Source organism: Megascapheus bottae, chromosome 8, assembly GCF_031878675.1.
Source record: "Megascapheus bottae isolate mThoBot1 chromosome 8, mThoBot2.hap1, whole genome shotgun sequence".
Lineage (NCBI taxonomy): Eukaryota > Metazoa > Chordata > Mammalia > Rodentia > Geomyidae > Megascapheus > Megascapheus bottae.
The window spans coordinates 11,588,007-11,613,489 of NC_143516.1; the positions used below are offsets into that span (position 1 = coordinate 11,588,007).

A 25,483-nucleotide genomic window follows, 5' to 3' on the forward strand; every position below is an offset into this window, starting at 1 on the left:
GTTTTATGAGCTGCATTTTCACTGTTAGTGAGTTAATCTGTAACTCTATACAGGAAGTAGGGCTGGAATCTTCATTTTGCCTTTTGGAGAAGTAAGTTTGCAGTCTGAGATAGGCAAATCGTATCAAATATATTTACTAGGAATTGGGAACCTTTCTGTGTCTTTTAAGCACTGAGACAATTCCAAAAGAAAATGTTTATTGTGTCTGTCTTGGAGGAGTTAAGTGATTGAGAACCAATAGGGTTTCTTTTCAAGAGAGAGCTAAGGATCAAGGTTTGAAGCCAGTCGAGGCAGACAAACCAGAGTTGTTTTTTTTTTAATCTCCAATTAAACAGCAAGTAGAGGTGTGGCTCAAGTGGTAAAGCCTGAAGGGAAAAAGCTAAGGGACAGTGACTAGGCTTTGAGTTCAAACCCTACAAAAAGAAAGAGAAAAAAAGAAGGAAGGAAGGAAAATAAGAAAGAATAGAAGAAAGAAGGGAGGAAGGAAGGAAGTAAAAAGAAGAAAAAAGAGAAGGGAAGAAAGGAGAGGGAAGAAGAAAGGAAGAAATGCAAAAAAAAAAAGGAGGTGATCATAGCTTCTCCCCTAAAGAGCCCACAAAACCTCAATTTGATTCTGGGTGTGGCTGGCTGTGCCATGTCATTTCCAATTCATGTTCTAGATCAGTCAGTAGATAAACTGTGGCTGTGTCATTGTCTTAAAATTCTAGTTCATTAGATGTTCAAAAGTTCCATGAAAAACACTGGCTTATGTCTTTCCTCTCAACCTTGGCTTTTTATGTATAGAGTGAAGCAATGCTTTCTCTAACTAGAGCTCAGTTCCTTTGTGAGAACTTCTCTGCTAAATCTGGGCATAATGAAATGGATTGTGTTCCTTTCAAAACTCACTGTTGAAGACAATATTTTGGAAATGCACTTTACAATGGGAAGGGTTGGAGGGGGAGGGAAAGTGGGAGAAAAGCATGGGAAGGGTGTAACAATGTGAGACAAGAAATGGGCACATTACCTTTTGTATGTAACTGTAACCCCCTTTACATCACCCTGACAATAAAATTAAATTAAACAAAACATAAAACACAAAGCCAGCAATGTAGAATGTGGTATTTGGAAGACAGGGGGTCTTTAAAAAGATTAAAGGAAGTCTCTAGGGGTAGGTACTAATTCTATATGTCTGAGGTCCTTAGAAGAGGAAACTTGGACACAGACATGTGATTTCACAAAGACCATGTGAAGACGTAGGTAGAAGACAGCCACCAGCCGGGAGGCCTCAGAAGAAACCAAAGTGTGTGGGCATTTTTTTTTTTTAATCTCAGACTTCAGCTTCCTTCCGGAGCTGTAATGAAATAAATTCCTGTTGTAGAAGCCTGTGGCACTTGGTCATAGTAGGCCAAGCAGACTAAAACACTGGCTCTATGAGAACACCTTTTCACACTGTGAAGGAAGTTCCGTGTGACTCTTTTTTGATCCATCCTGGGGCTGGAACTCAGGGCCTGCATACTTTCACTGAGGTTTTTCATTCAAGGTTAGCACTCTACCACTTTGAGCCACAGCTCTACTTTCAGTTTTCTGGTGGTGAATTGGAGATGAGAATCTCTGTATGTTCCTGCCTGGGCTAGCTTTGAACCTTAAGTGTTAGGATTACAGGCATGAGCCACCAGTACCCAGCTTCAATGTAACTTTTTTTTTCTTTTTCAATGGAACTTTAATACTGATAATTATCCTAGAATAGGCTAAATATTTTATTTGACTTTATTTTTAACAGATTTCTTTTCAAAGTAAATGGTTTTTGTAAAAGAAATCCTCTATTTTTTTATGGATACTGGTACATTTATAAAAGAAAAATACAAAAAACAAAAACAAAAACAAAAAAACAACAAAGAAAAACTTTAGGCCGGGAGCAGTGGCTCATGCCTGTAATACTAGCTACTTAGGAGGCGGAGATCTGAAGATTGAGGTTCAAAGCCAGCCTGGGCACTAAAGACTGTGAGACTCTTATCTCTAGTTAACCACTAGAATAAGTTTTCTAGTGGGGCTGTGGCTCAAGGGTTAAGGCAGTAGCCTTTTGCTGAGAAACTCAGGGGCAGCGCCCAGGCCCAGAGTCTAAACCCCACAACCCACAAAAACAAACAAACGAAAACAAAACAAAATACACAAAAAAAGTTTAGGCCAACTGAGCAAACATCAGATGAGCAACATCAGATGGGGCTTAACTCAGCTTTTTTCTGCCCCCCTACTTTAAATTTCATTCACCACTTGACTGGGCTATAGAAGAATACATTAAATGATAAGGAGCAGTCAGTGGTGACTACCTACAACAGTCAGATTTTTCCTCAAAATAAATCATGTTATTACCCAAAAGGGGTTTTCTTTCACTTATTACCAAGATTTTCATTCTACTTTATGAAAAGTTTACAAGTGGTAGGAGCTTGGTCCCTAACATTTAGAAAGTATGGGGATTGTCCTTCTCTCCTTCCTCTAAGTGCTTGCAGGGCAAGACCTTCTAGATCAAGACCACTCACTTGGGAATTAGAAGCACTAGGTTTTTTTTTTTTTTTTTTTGGCCAGTCTTGGGTTTGAGCTCAGGGCCTGAGCACTGTTCTTGGACTTTCTCAATGCTAGAGCTCTACTACTGAGCTTCAGCACCACTTCCAACCTTTTTCTATGTATGTGGTACTGAGGAATTGAACCCGGGTCTTTGTGCATGCTAGGCAAGCACTCTACCACAAGGCCAAACTCCCAGCCCTAGAAGCACTAGTTTTTGGGGCTCTGTGTGTTTGTGAATTAGAATAGTTTATATACTGAGCAATATGGAGTACTATTCCTTTCTTACAATACTCAATGAAGCATCTGACACCAACCCAATCTGCAGAAATACCAATAAGGCCAGTTGTTTAATATTTAATATTTTAATGTTTTATATTTTATAAACTAGATGAACTAGTAACTAGTTCTTTTTTTCAGTAAGTTTTTTTTAGTATCATGTAGTTTATATAAGAATGAAAGTTGATAAATTTTCAAAACAATCATCTTTCCAGAATCACCTTTTGAAGCGACAAGCTTTTACAAGTAAGAAGGCTATGAGGAACTCTCTAGTTACTATTATTTTCAGCTATTAAGAGAGTGGAAAAAAATGTCAACTTCTTTATATTCATTTATTTGTAGGAATAATGAATAAATTAGGGAACACTTCATCTCAAACACAGATTGCTTTTATGTTAGCTAAGCTAATGCTTCAGTTCTCTCTATATATATTTGGATTTCCATCAATGTCACACATCATTTTTTTTCATTCCTAAAAAAAAGATTTACAAGCACATTTATAGCACTCAAGAAAAGTCGGCTGAGGGTTCATAATAATTTTCCTTTGTAAAAACATCCATCAGACCAAAATAAAATCATTTTAATTAACTCCTTCCTGAGTAACTAAAACCTTGGAATGTGCTAAAAGGTTATAATAAATAAGGCAGTCAAAGATCAACTAGCTTAAAATGCATTTTTTTAAATTAAACTATGTAAAACGTACACTATCTTTCATGGAAGTACCAACTGTGTTGGGCTAATGGCCAAAGAACGTCATGTGTGCCAAAATGAGCTGATGAAGTGCCTTGACTTTCAGGACCTCATGGGGACAGAACAGGAAAGCCCTGTAGGTGACATGGTTGGCATTTCCTGCTGAGAAGTGACAGTAATCACTGCTGAAATAAATGACTCTGAGCCCACAGGAAGACGTGCCCCTGTGACCTTGCAGAAAGAGGATACTTTTTTTTTTTTTGTTTTTGTTTTTTGAGGGACCAGTTGTCCTGATGTTCTGACAGCAGAGGAAAAGCTAGCCAATACAATTTTGTTTTCGGGTCCTGAGATTGAACAGTGTGTAAACTAATCATAATTGTTTATATGCAGTGTCATAGAAATGACTCCCAACATAACAGGCAGCAGTGGTTGGGCTGGTTTGGAATATGATAGCTGTTTTCTAGATTGCCTTTTAAAGTACACCTAATGAGCAACCCTGATATCTCTGCATGGAACAAAGAGTATTTTTTTCTCCCTCTGTGCATATTTGCCTTATTCATTTCTCTACTCTAAGTCAAAAAGGTGGCCTACGAGTAGCCCAGTGTTGGTCTCTTTTGAGGTGGTCATTGACTGCGGGGACTTATAGATTGGAGCTTCAATACATCTCATGATAAAGGAACTCCAGCACCCACTTGGCAGGTTCTGAAGGACTTGATCTGTATCTTGGCTACTGTCCAGTTTTACTGAAAGAAGCAACCAAAAATTTCTAGAGACTTACTGAAAAGTAGAAAATGTATCTTTCGTGTAAAGTCAGTCTTAATTACCAAATACTCTGAACTGGCTTTGCTAGGATTCTTTGAGGCCTGTTGGAGCAGATATTTGTTGTGACCTTCTTGAGACCCCCCCCCCACCACATCACAGCTTCTCAGCTAGCTGGACATTATCTTATGCACCAGGAGAATATGTGTTTTTAGGATTTGGGGAGGGGCAGTTGGGGGGTTTAAACTCTGGGCCTGGGCACTGTCCCTGAGTTCTTCAGCTCAAGGCCAGAGCTATACCACTTGAGCCCCAATGCCACCTCCAGTTTTCTGGTGATTAATTGGAGACAAGAGTCTCTTGGACTTTCATGCCCGGGCTGGCTTTGAACCGCAATTCGCAGATCTCAGCCTCCTTAGTAGTTAGGATTACAGGCATGAGCCACCAGCGCCTGGCTCTAGGATCTTTATTTATTTATTTATTTATTTATTTATTTATTTTTATTTTTATTTGCCAGTCATGGGGCTTGAACTTAGGGCCTGAGCACTGTCCTTGGACTTTTCTCAAGGTTAAAGCTCTATCACTTGAGCCACAGTACCACTTCCAGCTTTTTCTTTCTCTGTATGTGGTACCGAGGAATTGAGCCCAGGCCTTTGTGCACGCTAGGCAAGCACTCTACCACTAGGCCAAACTCCCAGCTCCTAGGATTTTTTTTTTTTTTTTTTTGCCAGTCCTGGGCTTGAGCTCAGGGCCTGAGCACTGTCCCTGGACTTTCTCAAGGCTAGAGCTCTACCACTTGAGCCTCAGCACCACTTCCGGCTTTTTTCTATGTATGTGGTACCAAGGAATCGAACCCGGGTCTTCATGCATGCTAGGCAAGCACTTTAACCACTAGGCCAAACTCCTGGCCGGATTTTTTTTTTTTTTAAAGTGAACACATTTCAGAATTTAAAAGGACATATTTCTAATGACTGAACAAAGGCATGGTTGATAGGAAGAAACTGGTAGAGAGTGGGAGAGATGTCTGGGGGTGACAGAAGTTCCCAAGAGCTACCACCTGCTCACAAAGGTGGGCAAGCAACATCTTATTCACAAGTCCTGATGCTTCTAGCTCTGATGTCCTTGGTAAGAGTTCTCAGAAGCAACAGGTTCCATGAGGAAGAGAATAAATTCTGCTGCCTCTGTTAAGGAATCAGGACCCTTTTAAAATAAAAAATGTTCTGTGCAGGGGGGATAGAAGTTTAAAGATACCTAGCATCTGTTAAGACCAACTTGACCTTAGGTTGATATGAGAGATAATGTAATCTTGTTGTGGTCACAAATGATTGATTGCGATAGCAACCATTATCAAAGCTAAATTCATTCCTGGGACTTCCACTTGAAGCAGTGCTGTGGACAGAGATGCTTCTGATGCAAGGAATACAGACTAGGCCCTTTCTCTTCTGGCACGGGGCCCCTAGATTTGAACAGTTCTGCCCATAGTCCACTATTTTGGAGTCCATCAGAATCTTGTTTGGAAGTGGGACCTTTCACCAGGCATTCCCAAGCACTCTGACCTTTAAAGATACTCCAGGCTCTAATTGGCTAGAATGTGAGTGCCACAGACAACTTGTCCTTCACTTGTCTGCTCATGGTGCCAGTGTCCCCAAGAGGGACCCGAGGGAGAATTCTATCCAGGTGGGTACTCAGGGGCATTCTCCTTTGATGTCCCTTCTCCTACATCCTTCTGGAGCAGATTCCTTGGGTGCTGAAACATACAAGTGTGGATGTCTTCTACCACTGAGGCAATATTTTTACAAGTCATTTTACAAATGATAAACTACTGGGTTGTGCGATTTCTTTCTCTTGTATTACCAGAGGGAGTTGATGGGGGCCAGGCAAGGCTATTTTATGAACAGGTGCTTTGTGATGGACCCATCTATTATATTTGGGAAAGCCCCAAGGAATCAAGGAGGAGAAAACACATACAGAATACAATTAAATCAACAAAACCCGCAAAACCGGGTATCTCCCAATGACCCCCAACATGTGGGAAATGTCTTGTTTTCTTTAATGCACTGAGCATTAATTTAAGTCCCTTCAGGATTTTTTTTTCTTCCCCAAAGAATTTTCTAGAAAAGGGAAATAAAACCATGGAGGCAACACAGGGCTGGTATCACCTCTTATAAATATCTTCCAGCCACTTTTCATCGTCTTGCTCTTCGTCATCAATTGGCTCTTCAGTCTCCAGGGGTGTGGGGATGAAGAACTGTGGTCTCGGAGGGGCCTTGCTCGCCTTGCTCACTCGAGACTTCAGTCCAAACTTGCGCTTCAGCAGGTGGAACTGCTCTTTGACATAGTGGTAGAAGTCGTACTCATACTTCATTCTCTGGTAGAGAATCTGCACAGCCTCGGGAGAAGGGACAGTCTTCCTCACGGTCACAGTCATATTTCCAAGTTTCCTATGCTCTGCAAAAGAACCAGGGTGCATATGAGCAATGCTATGGCCTAGAATGAGCAAAGGAGACTACCTGCAGGCCTCTGCCTGGCACAGGTAGAAAGAAATGACATCCAGGCCCAAGAAGGGGGAAAAATGCCCTGACACATGTGGCAAGATTTCCCTTGCTGTTAGTGTCAGCATCAAACACAAATACCTAATTTCCTCTCATGGAACGCAAACCACATGACTGGACCACAATTCAGTTAACAACTTACATTTAATTCTAAGGTGTTAACTCGTAATTAAAATACACATCCTTTGGAACACCAAAATCTTCCTGATTCTCCTCTTTCCTGAAATACGAATACGAGGGCTTGGTCTTCTGAAACAGGTCCATACGACCTGGCTCAATCCCTATATAACCATCTTAGTCCTCACCAAAAAATGACATTTTTTAAATGACATTTTAAAATGACATTTTTAACTGATGATTTGAGTTTTTTAAATGGGGTTATATAAAACCTGTTTGATTTTATACGAATGCTTAAGAATGTTATACTATGTTGAAAAAAAAAAACAAACTATACAATGTGGGGAAAACCAGGGAGAAAGGAGGGAGGGAGTGACACTGTTCATAAAGAAATGTACTTGCCAGGGACAGTGGCTCACACATGTAATCCCAGCTACTGAAAAGGATTAGATCTGAGAATCGAGGTTGGCACAAAAGAACCTGAGACTCTTATCTCCAATTAACCTTTAGAAAACGGGAAGTGGGGCTTGGCTCAAGGGTAGGGTGGTAGCCTTGAGCTGAAGAGCTCAGGGACAGCGTTCAAGTCCCATGACCCACAAAAAGAAAAAGAAAAAAAGAAATGTACTAATCTGACATATAACTGCAATTCATCTTTACATCACATTTACAATAAAATTTAAATAAGAATAAAAAGAATAAATAGAACAAAATGTTATTGATCTTAACTAGCCTAAAGCATATATATATATATATATATATGTAAATGTATTTGTGTTTTGTTTTGGTCATAGGGTTTGAACTGTATGCTCTTTCGATCAAAGTTAGTGTTCTACTGCACTGGCTTCTAGTTTTCTGGTAATTAATTGGCGACAAGAATCGCATGGACTTTTCCTGCCTGGGTTGGCTTTGAATCTCAACCCTCAGATCTCAGTCTCTTGAGTAACTAGGATTACAGGAGCGAGCCACCAGCCCATGGACAAAAGTGTATATATAATAGCATTAATTGTACTCATAGCATTGTACAACCATCAACCAATAGTCCCCAAATATTTTCATCAGTCTAAATAAAAACTTTGTACTCATTACACAGTGCCTCCCAACTAGCTCCCTCTGTGCTCCATCCTAGGTAATCTCTAATCTGCTTTCCATCTCTATGCATTTGCCTCTTCTAGGTACTTGGAGTCATACAATAGTTATCTTTTTGTGTCTGGCTTATTTCACTTGGCACAATATTTTTATAGGTGGTCAGTATTTCATTTCCTTTTATAACCGAATAACATTCATTGTATGGATATACTGCAGTTCTTTTATCCACTTATCTACTGAAAGACACCAGTTATTTTTATCCTTGGGCTATTATAATGGACATATCATATAAGCATCTCTTGTTTCCAAGACTATGGGTGTACACACCTTGGAGCAGAATTTTTGCCTCTTACTATAGGTCTCATCTGCTTCCCTAATGGCTGCTCAAGCCTACGTTCCTAGGATTGCAGTGTGAAGGTTCCTGTGGCTCCGAATTCCCTCACAATTGCTATTTTCCTCTTGCTTGCTTCTTGTTTAATTTATACTCGTCCCAGTAAGCAAGAAATGGTTCCGGGTGGTTTTGGTTTGCATTTCTCTGATGAATAATGATACTATGCTGATGTTTTCTTTAATGATTAATGGTTGTTTTTTTTTTTTTTTTCACGTGCTTCATGGTTCTTTGTGTGTTCTGTGGAAAGAGATGCATTTAAGTCCTTGGTTCCTTTTTGAATTGGGTTGTTTTTGCTAAATTGTAAGAGTTCCTTACAAATTTTGGATATTTTGCTCAGATAGATAGATAGATAGATAGAGGGCATATGATTTACAAACACTTTCCCTGACTTGGGATGGGGTCTTTACACTCTGTTGATGGTGTTCTTAATATTAATGAGGATCAATTCATCTTTTTCTTGGTGATGTTGCCTGTGCCTTTGGTGTTACTTTAAGGAACCACTGCCTGGTCGAAGATCATGAAGATTTCCTCTTACATTGCCTTTTGAAATTTCTTATTCTAAAATTTTGCTAACCAGTTGAGTAGGCATATGATTTTCTACATACAGTTCCAAATAACTGCTTCCCAAATTAAATTCACCAGAACAGATATTTTCCAAATTTCAGGTTACAAGGATACTTTCTAAAATCTCCAATAGCCATTCTAAAAAGGAGTTAAGAGAAAACTCACTGGGTAGTGAGGGTCCCATTAAACTAAAAGTATTGTCTATTCAAATTAACTTTCTTGAAAAACCTAATGAATATTTGAATAAACCAGTTTTAGAATTTTTGTTCAAAGAATTTGGCACAGACTCTTCTAAAATGGGTTCATGATGGAACTTTTTTTCAGAATTACCTTCTCTGCACAAAGTGAATCACTGGTCGGTCCTGTTCCTAGTCATAGTATACATCTCCCTTTTAGTTTTAACATAGCAATGCCTCCTGGATGGCAGACCCAGCACAAGAAGTTTGAAGCAAACCATTGAGAGGCAGGAGAAAAAACAGTCCACTCATTTACAGCTTCCTACAGTCCATTTCTCTCAGAATACTCTACATTGGATGCTGAGGTGGGAGGATTGCTTCAAGCTAGGAGTTGGAAGCAGGCCTGGACAACTTACTGAGACTTCACCTCAAAGAACTGGGTAGTGATTTGTTATCTCACAAGTTAATTACTTGGGTTAAACTGTTTCATTATTTCTTCTTCTTCTTCTTCTTCCTCCTCCTCCTCCTCCTCCTCCTTCTTCTCAAAAACCTCCATGTTGCCATTGAATAGTTGGGGATACTAGGTAAAGAGAATATTAAGGTACAGAAGAAAAGAGGCACTGATGGCTCCAGCCTGTAATCCTACTACTTACTGTAAACATTAGGCGAAACTCCCATGAGCTTGTAGACAATAATCACTGCCATATGGAAAGACCAGAAAGCATTTACCTTGTGCAATAAGGAGAGAATTTTTGAAAACGCACGTTTTGAAGACATATGGTTATGTGTCTGCTGTATGGCTCTCAGAGCTACGGAAAAGTCATTCTAAGCTAAGTGTTCCATGATTTTGGAAAATGCCAGTTTTCCTCCAAAGAAAACAAAGCTACAAGAACTGTGGGCCCAGCTTCTCTCCAGACTACTATCATGGCTGTTCTAGAGGAAGTTATTGGGTGTTTTTGTAGTATTCTCATTTCAGCCTCAAAACAATTATGCTTTTAATAATGAATACTTGCTATGGACTTGTTTTGCAGAAGGGGAGTGGCAGGAAGTGGCCATCCTTTGAGTCTGGTAGAAGCTGCAGTTGACTTCACCTGTCTCTTGTGTTCACTGAGGAATGTTTCCCAAAGAGAGACAGATCTGGAGAGCTCGCCATCGAGGCGGAGGTGGTAAGCGGGCAACTTCAGATCACACTGGCAATGTGTTATTTGGCCCATGGAATATTATTTTTTTTTTAAGAAACTGACTTAGACGATGGTCTATTTCACATGAAAATCTGGATTTCTGGCTACAGAGCTTAGGATGATTGCTCCCTTGAGAGAGGCTGGTACTTTCCCAGCAGCCGCAAACTCTAAATGCCAGTTTATGGCTGGACATGGCGAGGCACACCTGTAATCACAGCTATGTGGGAGGTGGTGAATCTCAGCCTGAGGCCAATTGAGGGAAAAGTATGAGACCGTGTCTGAGAAACTAAAATCAAAGGGATTAAGGTTATGGCTTGAGTGTTAGAGCACTTGCTTAGAAAGTGGGATACCCTGAGTTCAATCCCTAAGAACTGAAAAAAAAAATAAGAAAAGAAAAGAGGAAGAAAGAAAGGGAAGAAAGAAAGAAAAGGAACATACAAAGAAAGAAAAGAAATCTGACTTTTATGCTTCTGTTTTAAAGGCTTTGGAAATCTGTGTTCCATAAACCGAGGAAACAAATGCTTTGTGTCAAATTTAAGGATCAATTAAGCCTGCTTGCTTTGTCCACTGTCATCTTCCTTCTTCCTGTAAATAATTATTGAATAAATTATGTATTGGGCTCATCAGGAGTCCAAGTGGTGAATGGGACACCATTGCCTACCACTCAGGCAGGCTGGTGGCCTTCTTTGTGGCAGACAGGTGTTCTGAAAGGCCCACGCATGCATTTCACCCTTATGGAACTCACAGGGTGGGAGGGTCTCTCATCAACAACACCTATACATGAGACTCTAGCTTTCAAAGCTTGCTAAGAGACACAGCTAGGAAGTGAGACATCAGAACTTGGTTCTGGGAGAATCTAAATGAGTCAGGATCTAAGGTGGAATGAGACTCAGTCTATATGGAGATTCCGCCATGCAGGAAGAGTTGCCATGGCAATGAAGAGAGCATCCATACCAGTTATGGAACCACTTCCCCTCATTGGTCAAGAGGCACCAGGCCTGATGGTCTTGTTTTAACTACTCTGCATGGTAATGGCCCTTCAATAAATTATGTGGCCATAGGGATTTTCTATGTGTGCAAGGCTAAGGACACTGAGTAGACACACTATGTGTGTCTGTGTGTCTGTTTCAAGCAAAGGATGGGAAACTTTCAACCTCTGAAAATTGTCCCTGGATTTTGTTCTTAATATCCACTAAGGATTTCATTTAGTGGCTCACCTAAGTGAGTTCTGAATGAGGGTAAGGGTGAATAGGACAGGGTGACACCTCATTTGTTTCCCATGGGCCCCTGGGGAGGCGTGCGTCCAGCACTCCCTTGCTCATGCCTCTCTGTTGAGAGGTCAGAGTGTTTTAGGCCTGGGAGAAGGTTTGGCTGTGAGGTGGGGACAAAGGCAGTGTGTGATTGTGCTACATAGGCATTCCTGGATGTCAGAATGCGGGAGGCACAATGGGCAGAAGCAGTCCCCCCTCCCAGCTCCACGCTCAGCTCCCACTGGGGTCTGCAAATTCTAGTGCTTAGATTTGTGGTTCAGTTGCCTTTTTGGAATGACAGTGCTGTCTGGTTCCTGTCCGTTAGCTAATAAGCACATGTTGGCAAAAAGAAGTGGTTTTTAAGGATGTCTTTGATGTTTCTTTTTTTTTTTCCTTTAAATTTGCTTGTCTCTTTTTCTATTAACAGTAGGGCTTGAACTCAAGTTCTTGTGCTTGCTACACAAGGGCTCTATCATTTGAGCTACACTCATTCCTTTTGCTTTTAGTTCATGTTTGTTGTTGAAACAGGATCTAACACTTTGTCTAGGCAACTAGTCAAAGACCTAATCTTTCTACTTCTTTCTGGAAGCTGAAAGTACAGGCATAAAGCATCACCTGGCTAATTTCACTTTTTTCATTGGTCTTCAAGGACTAGTTAAATAACACCTTTGGATAAGTTCATGAGAATTGCAGAACATTTCTTCAAAATAGGCACTGGTTTTGAACTGGAAAATAAATGCTCAGAAAGTGGAGTAAGGGAGAAACTGACCTTGGAACTTTTTATTTGAATAGCAAAATAGAGGTTCTATTTTTTTTCTTTGCAAATATGTCCATTTAGACACAGTCAGGCACGTGTGGGGATCGATTCTTCCAGGTTCTATGTCCTCCCTGAGGAGAGGGTGACAGAGACCCTAGAGAACTGTGATAGTCATAAATATCAAGCCCTTTCCATCTATCAACCCTGAATGACATACAAGTCTGTATCTGGTTACCTAGAGCTGGTAATGGAAGAAAGGATAAAACAAGAAATTGGGAGTTGATGGTTCACGCTTGTCATACTAGCTACTCAGGAGGCTGAAATCTGGAGTTCATGGCTCAAAGCCAACTCCAGTAGAAAAGTCTGTGAGATTCTTATCTTCAGTGATCAAAAATTCCAGAAACGGAGATGTGGCTAAAGTGGTAGAGCATTCCCTTTGAGCAAAAAAGATCCAGGACAGTGCCCAGACCCGGAGTCCAAGCCCCAGGACCAGCATGCATGCACGTGCACATGTACGCACCCCTTCCCCACCCCCCACGCATGGAAGATGCAATAAGAATAGAACTAGGTCAGTGAGGTGAGGGGGCTACTTTCTACAAGGTTAAAGTTTTACAAATAGTGGCCTAAATAGCTTACTTCCCTATCACATCCCATCCCCCAGTGGGACAGCAACCCCTCCCCCCATGCTCTCTTGCACTTCTGCCAGGCCCCGCCTACTTCACAAGATCCTCACAGCAACCCATTTTCAACCATGGGCACCAAGGGCGGGCACCAGTCTGGCTCCAGGTGGTAAGGCCAGTAATTACAAGACTAGAAAGCAGGCTTTCTGAGTCCAGGCTCGCTAGCACCTTATTGGTATATCACAGGCTGTTAATTTCCCAATTGAGTGGAAATCTATAACCACCTACTTCTCCTAGCCCAGATGTGTATTCTGGCATCAAAGAGACTGGTCAGAAAGAAGGGCTCAAGTGTTCTAATTGGAGGGGAATGCTGTGGTGATCTGTGAGAAACGGGCCGGCCAGCAAAAACGTCTTCAGAATGAAAGAAACTGTTTCAGTTTAGTTCCCCGGTTGGTGATCAGCTCCACGCCTGGTACCTAACGACCCTCCGTACACATTTGTTGACCTGAAGCCTACATTTTAAATCCATCCGTGTAAGATCAAATTAACTCAAAAGGCAACTTTCAGTGTGGACTCTACTTGTCTTTTTTTTTTTTTTCCTCCTAAACTCTTTTCTTGGTTGAGGGTCTTCCTTGAACAAACGTTCCATTTTGGGAAATTTCTTGAGGCTAGGACGTTAGAGAAAGTTTGGCTCTTGGGCTCTTCTAGGAAGCTAGTTGAAGAACACTGTTATAGTGACAGCTCAGATTCACACACATAGCAAAGCTTAAGAAACACCACGATCAGGGGTTGTTGGCCATAAATACCTATGCAGACAGACATGTCACTGCCCCCTTGCAGCTAATGAATTTGCACTGAGGTATGTTATTTGCGGCAGTCAATAGCTAGAGACACACAGCACGTATGATCAAAAAGGTGTCAGCGTGATTTAATTTTGTGACACTACTTCTCTTCAGTGGACTGGATCTGCCAGAGTTTTTGATATTTTCAAATATTTTTCCATTATCAAAACAAAAGTGTTCTGTTTAGAAGTAAATCGTTCATCTGATTGTACCACTTGCCTTACATGCCAAGGGCTCTGTCATGGATAGAATTGTAAGCATTTCTGGTGGCTTTTGAGTCAAATTTGACAACTTCCTGGCAGATGATTTTGGAGCAGGCCACAGGAAATATCATGAGCAAGCTGGTGTCTCAGTACAAGGGCTAGGAATGGAAAGTTCTGCCATGACCCAGGGGAACACAGCCCTGCTTAGGACCACACTACCCTGCACGGAATGCCTCTGCCCTTGACACATTCTGGTTTGCAAAGGCCTCGGCTCTCCCCCAAAGCACTGTGAGGCTAAGTATCAGTCTAGTTGGTGTTCAAGACTATGTGGTAACATGCATGCCTGCTTCTTGCAGGATAAGGCCATGCTTGGATTTTTTTTTCCTCCACTGCCTAAATGCTGGGACATTTTGCAAAAGCTGAGTTTGGCTCCTCTCCTCTGTGGCCCTGACATTAGCTTTGGATTGGTTCATAACCTTCAGTCCTCTTAAGAAAGTCTCTTTAATGGAAATAAAAAGGAAATCACAGACCTGCCTCTTCCAGCCTCCTCTCCCACCTCGCTTCATCTGTCAAACCTGGGTCTGGGCCAGAACAAACATTCTGGAAATACTGTGTAAACCCAGCTGCTGCCTCAGAGACAGAGGCCTTGCTTTATGACCTTTGAGATGGTTCACCATACGCAAAACAACAGCCTTTGGCCCATACTTGCTCTGCATTTCCAGGCTGTGGCATTTCTTTCCTCACAGATATGAATGCACACTCCCCACTGACCAAGGCCCCCTGTTTCTGTTCAGCCAGATTTGTTTTAACCTGTCCAGCAGAGGCTATGTGCTACAAATAGGAGTTTCATAACCATCAGAAGTAGGCCAAATTTGACTACTATGAGTGAATGAATGAATGAATAAGCAGCATTATTTAGTTTCATCATACTAATGGAGAAGCTCGGATATTTCTAAGAAGTTCTCTGTCTACAAATCTGTGATTTACTAGTACCAGGTTAGACGACTTGCAACACACAGGAAGAGGCACACCTTGTTAGGTGACATAGTGTAATGGGACAGTGGTAAGTGTGACAGGATGGAGTACTAGCCAGCAGGAGAGAAAACCCCAGGGTTTGCTCCACGGGGCCAGCAAGCGTTCGCAGTGCCTGCAGAGCACACTGGGCTCTCCAGAAACCGTGTGAACACGATGCTTGTCACAGATAGAGTAAACTCATTTCCTGAATTATGCAGGGAGGCCACACAGTTCAAACGCATGAAATACAACGGCAGGCAGGCTGGCCCGCTGCAGCTGTCTGCCACGGAAATGAATGTGTGTCACTTGGGCTCGCCGTGATGTGAGGGGCTGACAAGGCCAGCTTTGATGTGCACGCGGGTGATGGATGGCATGTGAAGATCAGCTTCTTGGAGGTATGGCAATTAAGGGGGAAAAAAAGAACAAAAAGTACTTCATGGCTGCCTCCCAATGTAGGGTTGGTAAAGTAAACAGAGGGAAGCTTTCCCCACGCCCCCAGGCGTCTTTGCAGACCTGGGAAATAGAAATAGCTAAAAATAAATAAATAAATAGATAAATAAACAGAGATCCCTTTGAATTTTAAGGGAACCTTTGCTGTCTATAGCCAAGTGCAAGTTCTAGAATTTTTCTTTTTTTTAAATGCTGTTAGGTTCCTTTGATGAAGGAGAGAAAAGCTTTCTAACACTCCCACTTTGCTTTGATTTTTGCAAGCAGAAATGCAATTAAAAGAAACAAGATGACAAACACTGGCCAGTGTGAGGCAGATCGCACAGGCCCGGGTGGAATCCTACTATTCCACAGCCTTCAAGGGCCAGCATGCATTTCTGAAACATAACACGGGCGGGTCCTCACGCCACCAAATCTGGAGGTGAAGGTGGCCTGCCCAAAGGAATTCTGGGTTACTGCCTGGGTGACTCAACTCCACAACTTATCCAAGAATCTGCTAAGACTACTAAGAGGCAGCGGGTAAGTTCATTTGTTATTTTCTTGCCTGGACTCCTTTTGCTCATTCACCCATGAACTCATAGGTACTGAGCACCTACTAAGCCCAAAGAACAATGAATGGGAACCTCTTGAAGGCTCAAATCAGGTCACACATTGAGGAGAAGTAGATAATAAGAGGAGCTTGTGTGATCCAGGAATCCCTGCCTAAGAGGGGGCCAGGACTCCCCAGAGGAGGGATATAAAGGCGCTGATCGGTGCACATGTCTATCTTTTGTTAGGCCGTGAGAACAACACTGTGCTGGACACACTTCTTGTGCTATGAATCACAGTGGAGCCTGACACGTGGACAGACTGAGTGAGGGCTGTGTGGTTTGCGGGTAGTATTGATGGCTGCCTGGGTGAGGGGCTGCAGGCACCTTTCACCCACAGGCTGAGGTCCCAGGACTTACAACCAACTTTCTCTGTCATCCAGAATATTTATAAGCTTTCAGCTTTAACTATTAAGAGAGTAAGTTAAAACTTACATTTTTCCTCCTCTTTATGGGTCTACATATATCAAAATATAGATAAATGTTGGTGTATATATACATTTACATATGCACATACAAATACAAACACAGACGGTCACGTGTTTGGAAAGCATGGAAAAAGACAAAGAAAATGACTTTTAATCAAACCATCATTATTAGTGTAGTAATGCATTTCTTCCTAGTCTTTTCTTAATGTATATGTTTATATATATGAATTATAAAGACATATAGGATATATATTAGATCATTTCAGTTTTATTGACATTCAACCTGATGGCAAGAATTTTTGGATATCATCATTGAAAGTCTTATTTCACAGTGGGTTTTTTTTTTTTTTTTTTGCTAAGTTTGAATTAAGGAATTTGGGCTCTGAATTTAGGCCCTCCCTTCCTGGCATTCCTACTTCAGCCATTCCTCCAGTCTAAAGTTTTTTTTGAGATTATGTGGAGATGGAGTCTTGCAGACTCTCCTGCCTCAGTCCTCCAAGATCAGACTTCTGAGCCGCTGGGCATGAGCTACCTGCACTTGGTTGGCTCCATTTCACTGACGTCTGATATTGTATATCCAAACTGCTACTGTTGCTCACTAAGCTCAGCTTCTATGATTGTAAACAGGATCAGGTCCATATTCTTGGGTATATTTTCTTGTTTCTCTAAGACAAACAAAACTTTGGTGAGTTTTGTTTTTTATTCTTTTTTGTTAAGGTCTTTAATTCTACCCTCTCAAAGATCCAGAAATTTACCTAACACAATTTCAACTTTAAGATATCTAGTTACTGCCTTAATATTGCACAAAGCTATCATCTAGTTTATTAACATTTCAAAATGCACAGGGCATTTTTGAAACATCCTTATATCTAATCAGCTGTGAAAATAGAACAATAACAGTGAAGTACAGTGGACTAGTGCTGTCTGTAAACATTTTTGTGCACCAGAAATTCTTAGTAAATGACGCCACACGTCAACCACAAGCATAGGGATGAGATACTTACTCTTCTGTGCAAACTATGAACTGCCTAGTCCTATAGTACTAACACAAAATGCAGTTTTCCTTCTTTTCTTTCTAGATAATACTAAATGTATTTTCTTTAACAAAATACAGTCTGTGGTACCTTTTCTTTTTCTTTGTTTTGGTATTATAGGATCATGAACACTAGTCTGGAGGAGTGATCCGATAATAAGTTCCAAAACCCAGCAACCTAGATGATCCTGCTGGAACACTAACCCTAGTGAAATTTTGATAAGCCCTTCCAGGGCTGTGACTGTAGTAGCTGTTCATGGAGGGAAAATATGTAGATAAGTGAGATATCTCCTTTAACCTCCTGCCCAGGCCTTAAGAACTAACCATTCCCAAGTCAGCTACATTGAGATGAAATTGCAGCGATGCTGTCAATCCACCCAGGGGAGCTTGCAATCTTGCTTTCAAGTTAAACTTACTTTATCTGGGCTAACTGTACCCCTGTAGGTAGCCGATCTTGGGGAATGTACAGAAACAGCCCTATCTCCTCTTTCTCCTGCTGTTAGCTAATAGATTTACAATTGCTTGTGCTGTACCACAGTGTACATAATTACAAGCCCACCAAGTTGTGGTTTAAGAGAAACCTTCAGGAAGGAAGTACAATCTTGCTATCTGTGTGAGAGGCCCATCTGTTTACTTAAGCTAAGTCTGATTGCCAACTGAATGTCAGAAAGGCTTGCATGCTGTTGCTGTGTCTTTAATATAGTGACCAATGTTTGACAAGAACACTTATCTACTGGAAAAATGTTACAGAGACAGGAAGCTTGCAGATGTAATCTGGAAAGAAAATAATTAAAAAAAATTTACCATATATATATATGTATATATACATATTTACACACACACACACACACACACACACACACACACACACACACATTCTTGGGCGGTGTTGGGGATCTGTGTAGTCCAGGGCCTCTACCTCTGAGGTACAGGCTCAGCCCTTTCCCCATATATTTTTGAATGGTTTTGCTGTAGCAGAAACTTGTTTTGGTGGTTCTAGGGTTTGAATTCACAGCCAAGTGATTGCTAAGCAGTCATTCTACCACTGGGACCAGGCCTCCAGCTCTGTTGTAATATGTACTTATATCTGGATTGGATAGGGACCTGTAGCTTTGTTCTAATGAGAAAAAAATAAGCTCTTTCATTCTTCTGAAATATAAAAGAAAGGGAGGAGAAAACCAGTAGTTGAACAGCCAGCTATAAATGAATAAATGAGTTGGGGGAATTTCTGTAGTTGAGTTTTTAGGGCCAACAGGAAGAGAAGTGGCAAAAGTCTATGGTGTTTGTGGAAGGGAGAGAACACACTGCCAGGTTGCATTTTGAGGCAACACAGTCTGAGGTTGTAGTAATGCATGTGATTCTTCTCTTTCCACCCACCCAGCCAGTGCTGGAGGTGAAACCTGGGGCCCATGTATGCTAGGCAAGCATCTACCAGTGAGCCACACCCGAGTCCTAGCCTTCTTTGATAGAATGGGGGCAACAGTGGACTGAGAAGAACAACCTACTTCTTCTGGGAAGACCATGCTACATATGGCACATAGCCAAGAAAAAGGGGTTCATGTGCTTTGAAATGTTCATAGACATCATTCGTTTACCTTTGTGTGTGTGCCTGCGTGCTGATACTGGGACTTGATCTCAGGGCAGGAGGATTGTCCCTTAGTGTTTTGGCTCAAAGGCTGGCCGTCACTTGAGCTACAGCACCACTTCTGGCATTTGGGTGGTTAATTGGAGAGAAGAGTCATGGGCTTTCCTGCCCGGGCTGCCAGCATCCTCAGTTCTCATCTTCCTGCATAGTAGGATTACAAGCATGAGCTACAGTTGCCCAGCTTGGGTTGACTTTTGAAATGATTCTAAAGACAGTGGAGAAAGCAGGAATAAAAAGGATGGATTGAATGACATGCAAGGAATTCTTTAAAAATCTACCTAAAGGATGGAAAAGCAAAGGTATTTGAGAGAGACAATTCAACAAGTGGAAAAGCTGTAACTTGTTACACTTTGATTTTATTGGGGGCATGAAATGGAATTTCATGATGTTCTAAAAACAACTCAACTGCAGAAAAGAGTAAGTAAACTGACTTTAAGTCTGTAATGTCCTTGTATCTCATTTTGGTACAATTGTAGAACATATGTACCATTGCAGTCTACTTTTACAAATCATGCATAGGTTAAGAAATAATTTAAAAAAATGAAATTGCGCCTGCATTCCATCAAGACGATGGACATGTCTGTTGATTTATGACTTTCTAGTAACCTTGCCTGCCAAATGGCTTTTCCTCAGTGATTTATTTCCTTGGTCTAGGCTGAGGGGACTTCTTGGCTGGATTGTCTGAAATCCTCACAGCCTGAAATTATAAGAGATTGAAGTCCTTCACTGGCACAACAGACTTTTTTTAAGAGCTGTAAATTCTCTTGCAGTTAAGTTGGAAGTATCTTCCCTTGCTGATCATTTCTCTTTGGAGTACAGAAATTAAAAAAGAAAAGGCTGATAATTTCTGATCCACTGAAAAATGTGACAGTGTGGAGCATTTGCTAGCTTCACGGAGCCACTTCACCTGTCTCTCTGGTCTTTTTACTGTTCTGTTCCCTCTATTTAAAAATTAAATCTACAAAATGCTACCTTTTTTTTTTCCAGTCGTGGGGCTTGAACTCAGGGCCTGAGCACTGTCAAGGCTAGAGCTCTACTACTTGAGCCACAGCACCATTTCCAGCTTTTATTTTTCTATCTATGTTGTACCAAAGAACCGAACCTGGGTCTTCATGCATGCTAGGCAAGCACTCTACCACTAGGCCAAACACCCGGACCCAAAATGCTACCTTTTGAAACAGCCAAGTTCTTTATCAGACTTGTATGACATTATTGATTTTCCCACTAGCTATTAGTGTGCACCACGGTCCCAGCATGTAAGATGCATGACACTTTGATTTCAGGGCAATCTCCTTTAGCAAGGACCTGAGGATATCGTGGTGTGGACCATGCATCAGGAGTAGGTGTGTCCTCATCAACTGACACACCATATCCACCCCAACTAAATTCAATGTAATGTTAGTTCAATAATTACTTCTTGGATTTTATGTGTGATGATGAAAATGAAGACTAGACTTCTTGGACAGAACTGAGGGGGAATGAGAATTCTCTCTGGACCTTCTTTGGTTAGGTTTAATCTCACCCTCTCTTTAACCCAAGAAATTTTGACTTTCTTCGTTCCTTTCTTTGCCTACAAAATCCAAAGGATCAGAGAGGGAATTAATTGGTTAGGCCTACTGGGGACAGAGCAAGCATAGGACAGGAAATGACTATTGCCCTCAAATTTTGCTGATGGCCCAGTCAGATGGGACAGATGGTGGTGGCACGGAGTCACCACTCTTACTGTTCAAAGCCCAGGATGGGCATGGATCTCCCAGAGTCTAGCCATCTCTCTCGCCTGCCAATCCTCATGGTGGTGGCTCACATTATTAGTACCAAGTCTCCAGAACTAGACACAAGCTCCAGTCCTTATACTTTTTTGGCTAGGAGAATTCCTTGAAGGTTCAAGACTACCAGGACTTTGTGCAATCCTTTAACACTTAAATCCCAGTTTTTGCTGTATTTAGTTACCACAACGTACCTATTTAGCCCAACTTAGAATATATATGAGGGCATACGTTTTCAATTCCCTAGGACAGTGAGTTCATGTCCAGACTGGATAGATTGCACAGTAAATGGTAAAGAGATGTGAACTCAGTCAAGCTCATACTTTAAAGTAGCAGATAATGAATACGTCATTTCCATAACTGTCATGTAAAACCCGGGTGACATGAGAGCTTGGACTACAAACACAAAGATGAGCAAGGGGAGCATACGAATTCGAGAATCTTAAGGGGAAGTTCCAGAGCTGAGGATGGGAGGTTAATAAGCTCATCACTATGCATACCCTCCCAGCATGTCAACTCAACTGGGGAGTAGCAGAGGGTTTTGTGAAAATATATGAGAGCCAATAATTCTTTTTAATGAACTAGCAGACCAAATCAATACTAATTTGCTTTTACTAGTTGGTAAGCATATTTATTTCTGGTAGCCTATATATTTCAAGGCATCATTCTCAAAAATAAATATTATTGGTGATCAATATTACTCACTATAAATCGAACAGCAAGTATATATATATATATATGTTATTTTTCTATCTTAGTAGTTACAATGATACTAAAAAGACATTTCAAAGTGTTCATTAAGCACCAACTATATAAGGTACATGGTCTAGGAAAAATTGGGACTCAAGCAGATATTTGCAGTGAGAAAGCTGCTATTTTCGCTTTGCTATTTTAGAAAAATAAGCAGCTTTCCTGGGATTGCTTATTTTCTTAAAGTTCATTCCTCGATTCATTACAAACCCTTATGAAAACCAAAGTTGTTGACATGACAGACAAATGGCTGGTCTGCTGACCAGACTGAGGTATTAGAAATACTTATGAAAGCAGTCAATTTCAGTGATTCCATCTTTTAAAGTCTCCCTTCCACAAGAAAATGAACAAATAACAAATAGTGTCAAGACAGAATCACAAGAAACATGGAGTTCTTTAAATGATAGCAGAATAGAATTTGCTAGAATCCTAGTTTTCAGTTAATTATCCCATTCTCCCCTGGTTGCCATGCTTTCTATTTTTTCTCTTTACATGGAGGAGGAGCAGAGGGGCAAAGGACACAGATGTCACTGAGTTCTGGGTTCAGGTACTGCCGCTGCTAGTCAAAAGCCAAAGAAAGAAAATCAAGTCTATTCATAGGGTCTTCCCTTTCCATGTTGGCCTTACTTCCTTTTCTAGAATGTTCCCAGTTGTTTATAGCAGAGCTTCAATGCATTCCAACAGCTTGTTTGGCTTTCGGGGTCTGTCCTGTTCAGTTGCATGCCCTACAGGGCTGCTTTGCAGTTCTCTACTTTTGAATGTGAGCATGCTGCTCTCTTGGCTGCGCAAGGCCGTGGTGAAAGGACACTTCATTGACAATGAAATGAGGGGTTTCCTGTCTACTGAGTCCTGAGCAAAGAATCTGTATTCCACCATGGAAGTTTCTAGTTTACACTGGCCTGGAGCCTTCACTCTCACCATGAAGCCAGAGTCCCATCACCTTTCCCAGGGCTGTCTCAGCCTTCTGATCCAGTCCACATCCCATCCTGCTAAACCACCTGCCCAATTGTTGCCTTGGCTTTAGATCCTTAACTCGTGTTGGCATGTGGGCCTTCGCAGACATTGTGGAGGGGAAAGGCTTTAGGAAGAGGTGAGGAAATCACTGGTCACATCCCTGGCCACAGCAGTGGCAGAGAGGGCACCCAGCCTGCCCCAGCACCCCACAGACATACACTCCATCACTTTCAGCATCTTAGTAAAATGGATCATTTATCTGATAAAAACTCAGAATTGACATTTATATTTATTAAAGGGGGTGTCTAATGGTTATGGCTATTATGGATCCAAAGCAAAGTTTGTAGCTGTTAACATTTTATCACTTAATGTTGAAGGCATTTTGAAAATACATTTTACTGAAAAATGTCATCAAAGCCTAAACTTGGCTCCTGAATCCCAATGGAGTTTGCCTCTGAGGATCTTCACTGGTTTCCAGGAAAGGTAAACAGGCAAGTGCCATTCCAACATTCCTTTAGAGTTGTGCTATGGAAGGTGAGGGAGGTAGAGCGTGAGCGGGACTGTCCACACCTACCCAGTCTAATAAATCACTGACCTCCAGATATCACCGTGTGAAGACTTTATTAGGTGCCATCTGTAATCACCCAATTAAAAACAAACACAGGATGCATATTTAAGCCACGGTCCCTGACAACCAAACGGTTGCAGTGTTCACATCTGGTTTGGCTAAGTCCTTACTGTAGTTTTTAACCTCCCCACTGCAATGCCTTGTGGGAAGGGGAGCCTGTCAGCTGCTGCAGAGTTAAGGCAATGTGTTCTCAGGCCAAGGACTGTTACATGGCAATGGAAAAGATCAGAGAGCTCCTCTTGTGGAAGTAAACCACAGGATCTATCTGCCTAGTCACTCAGAGTGACCAAACGTTCAAACTTGTGAAACCAAATCATGCCTTCATGCAAGACTTGGGGAAAAAATTAAGGGAAATAAACCAGACCCAGAGAAACATAGGCTGTGGTAGCTAGAATGTGTCTGTAAATAAATCATCAAGGAAAGACACTGGATGGTAAGCAAGGGGCTACAAATAAAGAAGTACAATAGATTCTATGGAGAACACACAATTGTTTAAAAAGACTAAATTGGGCTGGGAGTGTGGCCAGCCCCCACTTGTCTAGCATGCATGAAGCCTTGAGTTCAATACCTCAGTACCACATACACAGAGAAAGCCAGAAGTGGTGTTGTGGCTTAAATGGTAGAACACTAGCCTTGAGCTCAGGGACAGAACTAGGCCCAGAGTTCAAGCTCCATGACCAACACACACACACACACACACACACACACACACACACACACACACACATGACTAAGTCAAAGCCCAACAAAACAAGTATCAGGAAATGGGTACTTGGAGGAGGGGAGAGTGGGGCCCAGGGAAGAGGGGTAGAAGAATGAATTGGGGAAATGAGTAGAATGCAAGCAAGAATTCAGTGTCTATGCCACAGAACTGAGAAATATAAGGGAAGGAAGGAGGTGAGTTGGGGGGGGGGTGGTGGTAGAGATGATGAAGGGATGACTCAGATCAAGATGCATTGTGAACATAAACTGCTTTGTTAAAATGGCAAAGAAAATCAGTATGTAACCTAAAATTAAGATACGTGAGGGAAGGGGTAAGCATGTTGAAAGGGAAGACATTGATCAACATGCACTGTATTTATAAACTTTGATAAATGGCAAGTCTTTTGTACAGCTATTTAAAGATAATGAAATACATTAAAAATGTCAAGACTATGAAGAAGTTAGTACAATCGTAGAATTTTTGTATTTTTGTATACCTACCTATTTTATAGCTCCTTATGGACCTAGAAAGGGCTCTGTATGTGTGCTTTTTGTGTTTCATAGTGGGTTTTTAAAGAGCCATTGTCTTAAAATTTGGCAAGCCATGCTGATGAAATCCAAAGGCAAGTTGCAGAATAGAGGTTAGAAATCTTTAGTGAGGGGAACTAGCAATGGATAAGAAGTGGAACCCAGGAGCATGTGTGTAGAATTCTGTTCTGGCCCCTAGAGAATGGTGCTGTGTGCTGACTCTTCTCACTCACCAGGGACTTACAGGGAAGACAGAGGACAGAAATGCTGAATGGAGCCTGGAGGGTAGTTTAAGTGGCAGAGCAAAACCAAGCCAAGTGATAGTGGAAGGCCCTGAGTACCATCACAGAAAAAGGAGGATATTTGGAAACAGTGTCCATGTAACTGTGGGATATTACACAGCTGTTAAAATTATGAATGCAATCACACGTGAGCATGAATTTGTTTTTAAAGAAAAGTGCTGTGTGATTCTAGCAATGCTCAAGCGATCCGGAAGGCTCTCCGCCTGTGTAATGCTAATCTGACTGCTTGATTACTTTTGTAAATTTAATACTTTTCAAAAACTTAAAAATCCTACCTGCTTAATATAGAATCGCTGGAAAATGTAAAAAAAACCCACTAGTAAGCCCATCATCCAGACAGATGACAAATACTATGAACATGTTGGTATCATATTTCAAAACACTTTTTCTCAATCCTAATTCATGTCACATATGATTTCATCACCACTATCATTCAATGTTTGAAAGCAAACATTTAAGACAGATAAATCCCAGTTTAAACAGTTAAATCTGCCAGGCATAGTGGTAAATGCCTACATTTGTGAGGCTGAGGCAGGAATATGAAAAGTTTGAAACTGGCCTGGGCTACATAGCAAGTCTGTGCCTTTGCCTTTCTTTCTCTTCTTTTCCTTTTCTCTCTTTGTATCTGTTTGTCTGTCTGTCTGTCTGTCTGTCTGTCTGTCTGTCTGTCTGTCTTTCTCTCTCTCTCTCTCTCTCT

The 25,483-nt window shown here is 41.4% G+C and overlaps 1 protein-coding gene and 1 long non-coding RNA gene across 3 annotated transcripts in view; one reads left to right on the forward strand and one right to left on the reverse strand.

Moving 5' to 3' along the window:
- Window positions 1–10,968, forward strand: part of LOC150059548 (uncharacterized) — a 59,862-nt gene extending 48,894 nt beyond the window's left edge. For both annotated transcript variants that reach the window (XR_016536461.1, XR_016536462.1), the window contains one exon: window positions 10,181–10,968. This is a non-coding gene — a long non-coding RNA (uncharacterized LOC150059548). The remainder of the gene's footprint in view (window positions 1–10,180) is intronic.
- Window positions 4,769–25,483, reverse strand: part of Ust (uronyl 2-sulfotransferase) — a 234,491-nt gene continuing 213,776 nt past the window's right edge. The window contains exon 8 of the mRNA XM_090337984.1: window positions 4,769–6,711. Within this exon, the coding sequence (XP_090194110.1) occupies window positions 6,419–6,711 (293 nt within the window). The 3' untranslated portion in view covers window positions 4,769–6,418. The remainder of the gene's footprint in view (window positions 6,712–25,483) is intronic.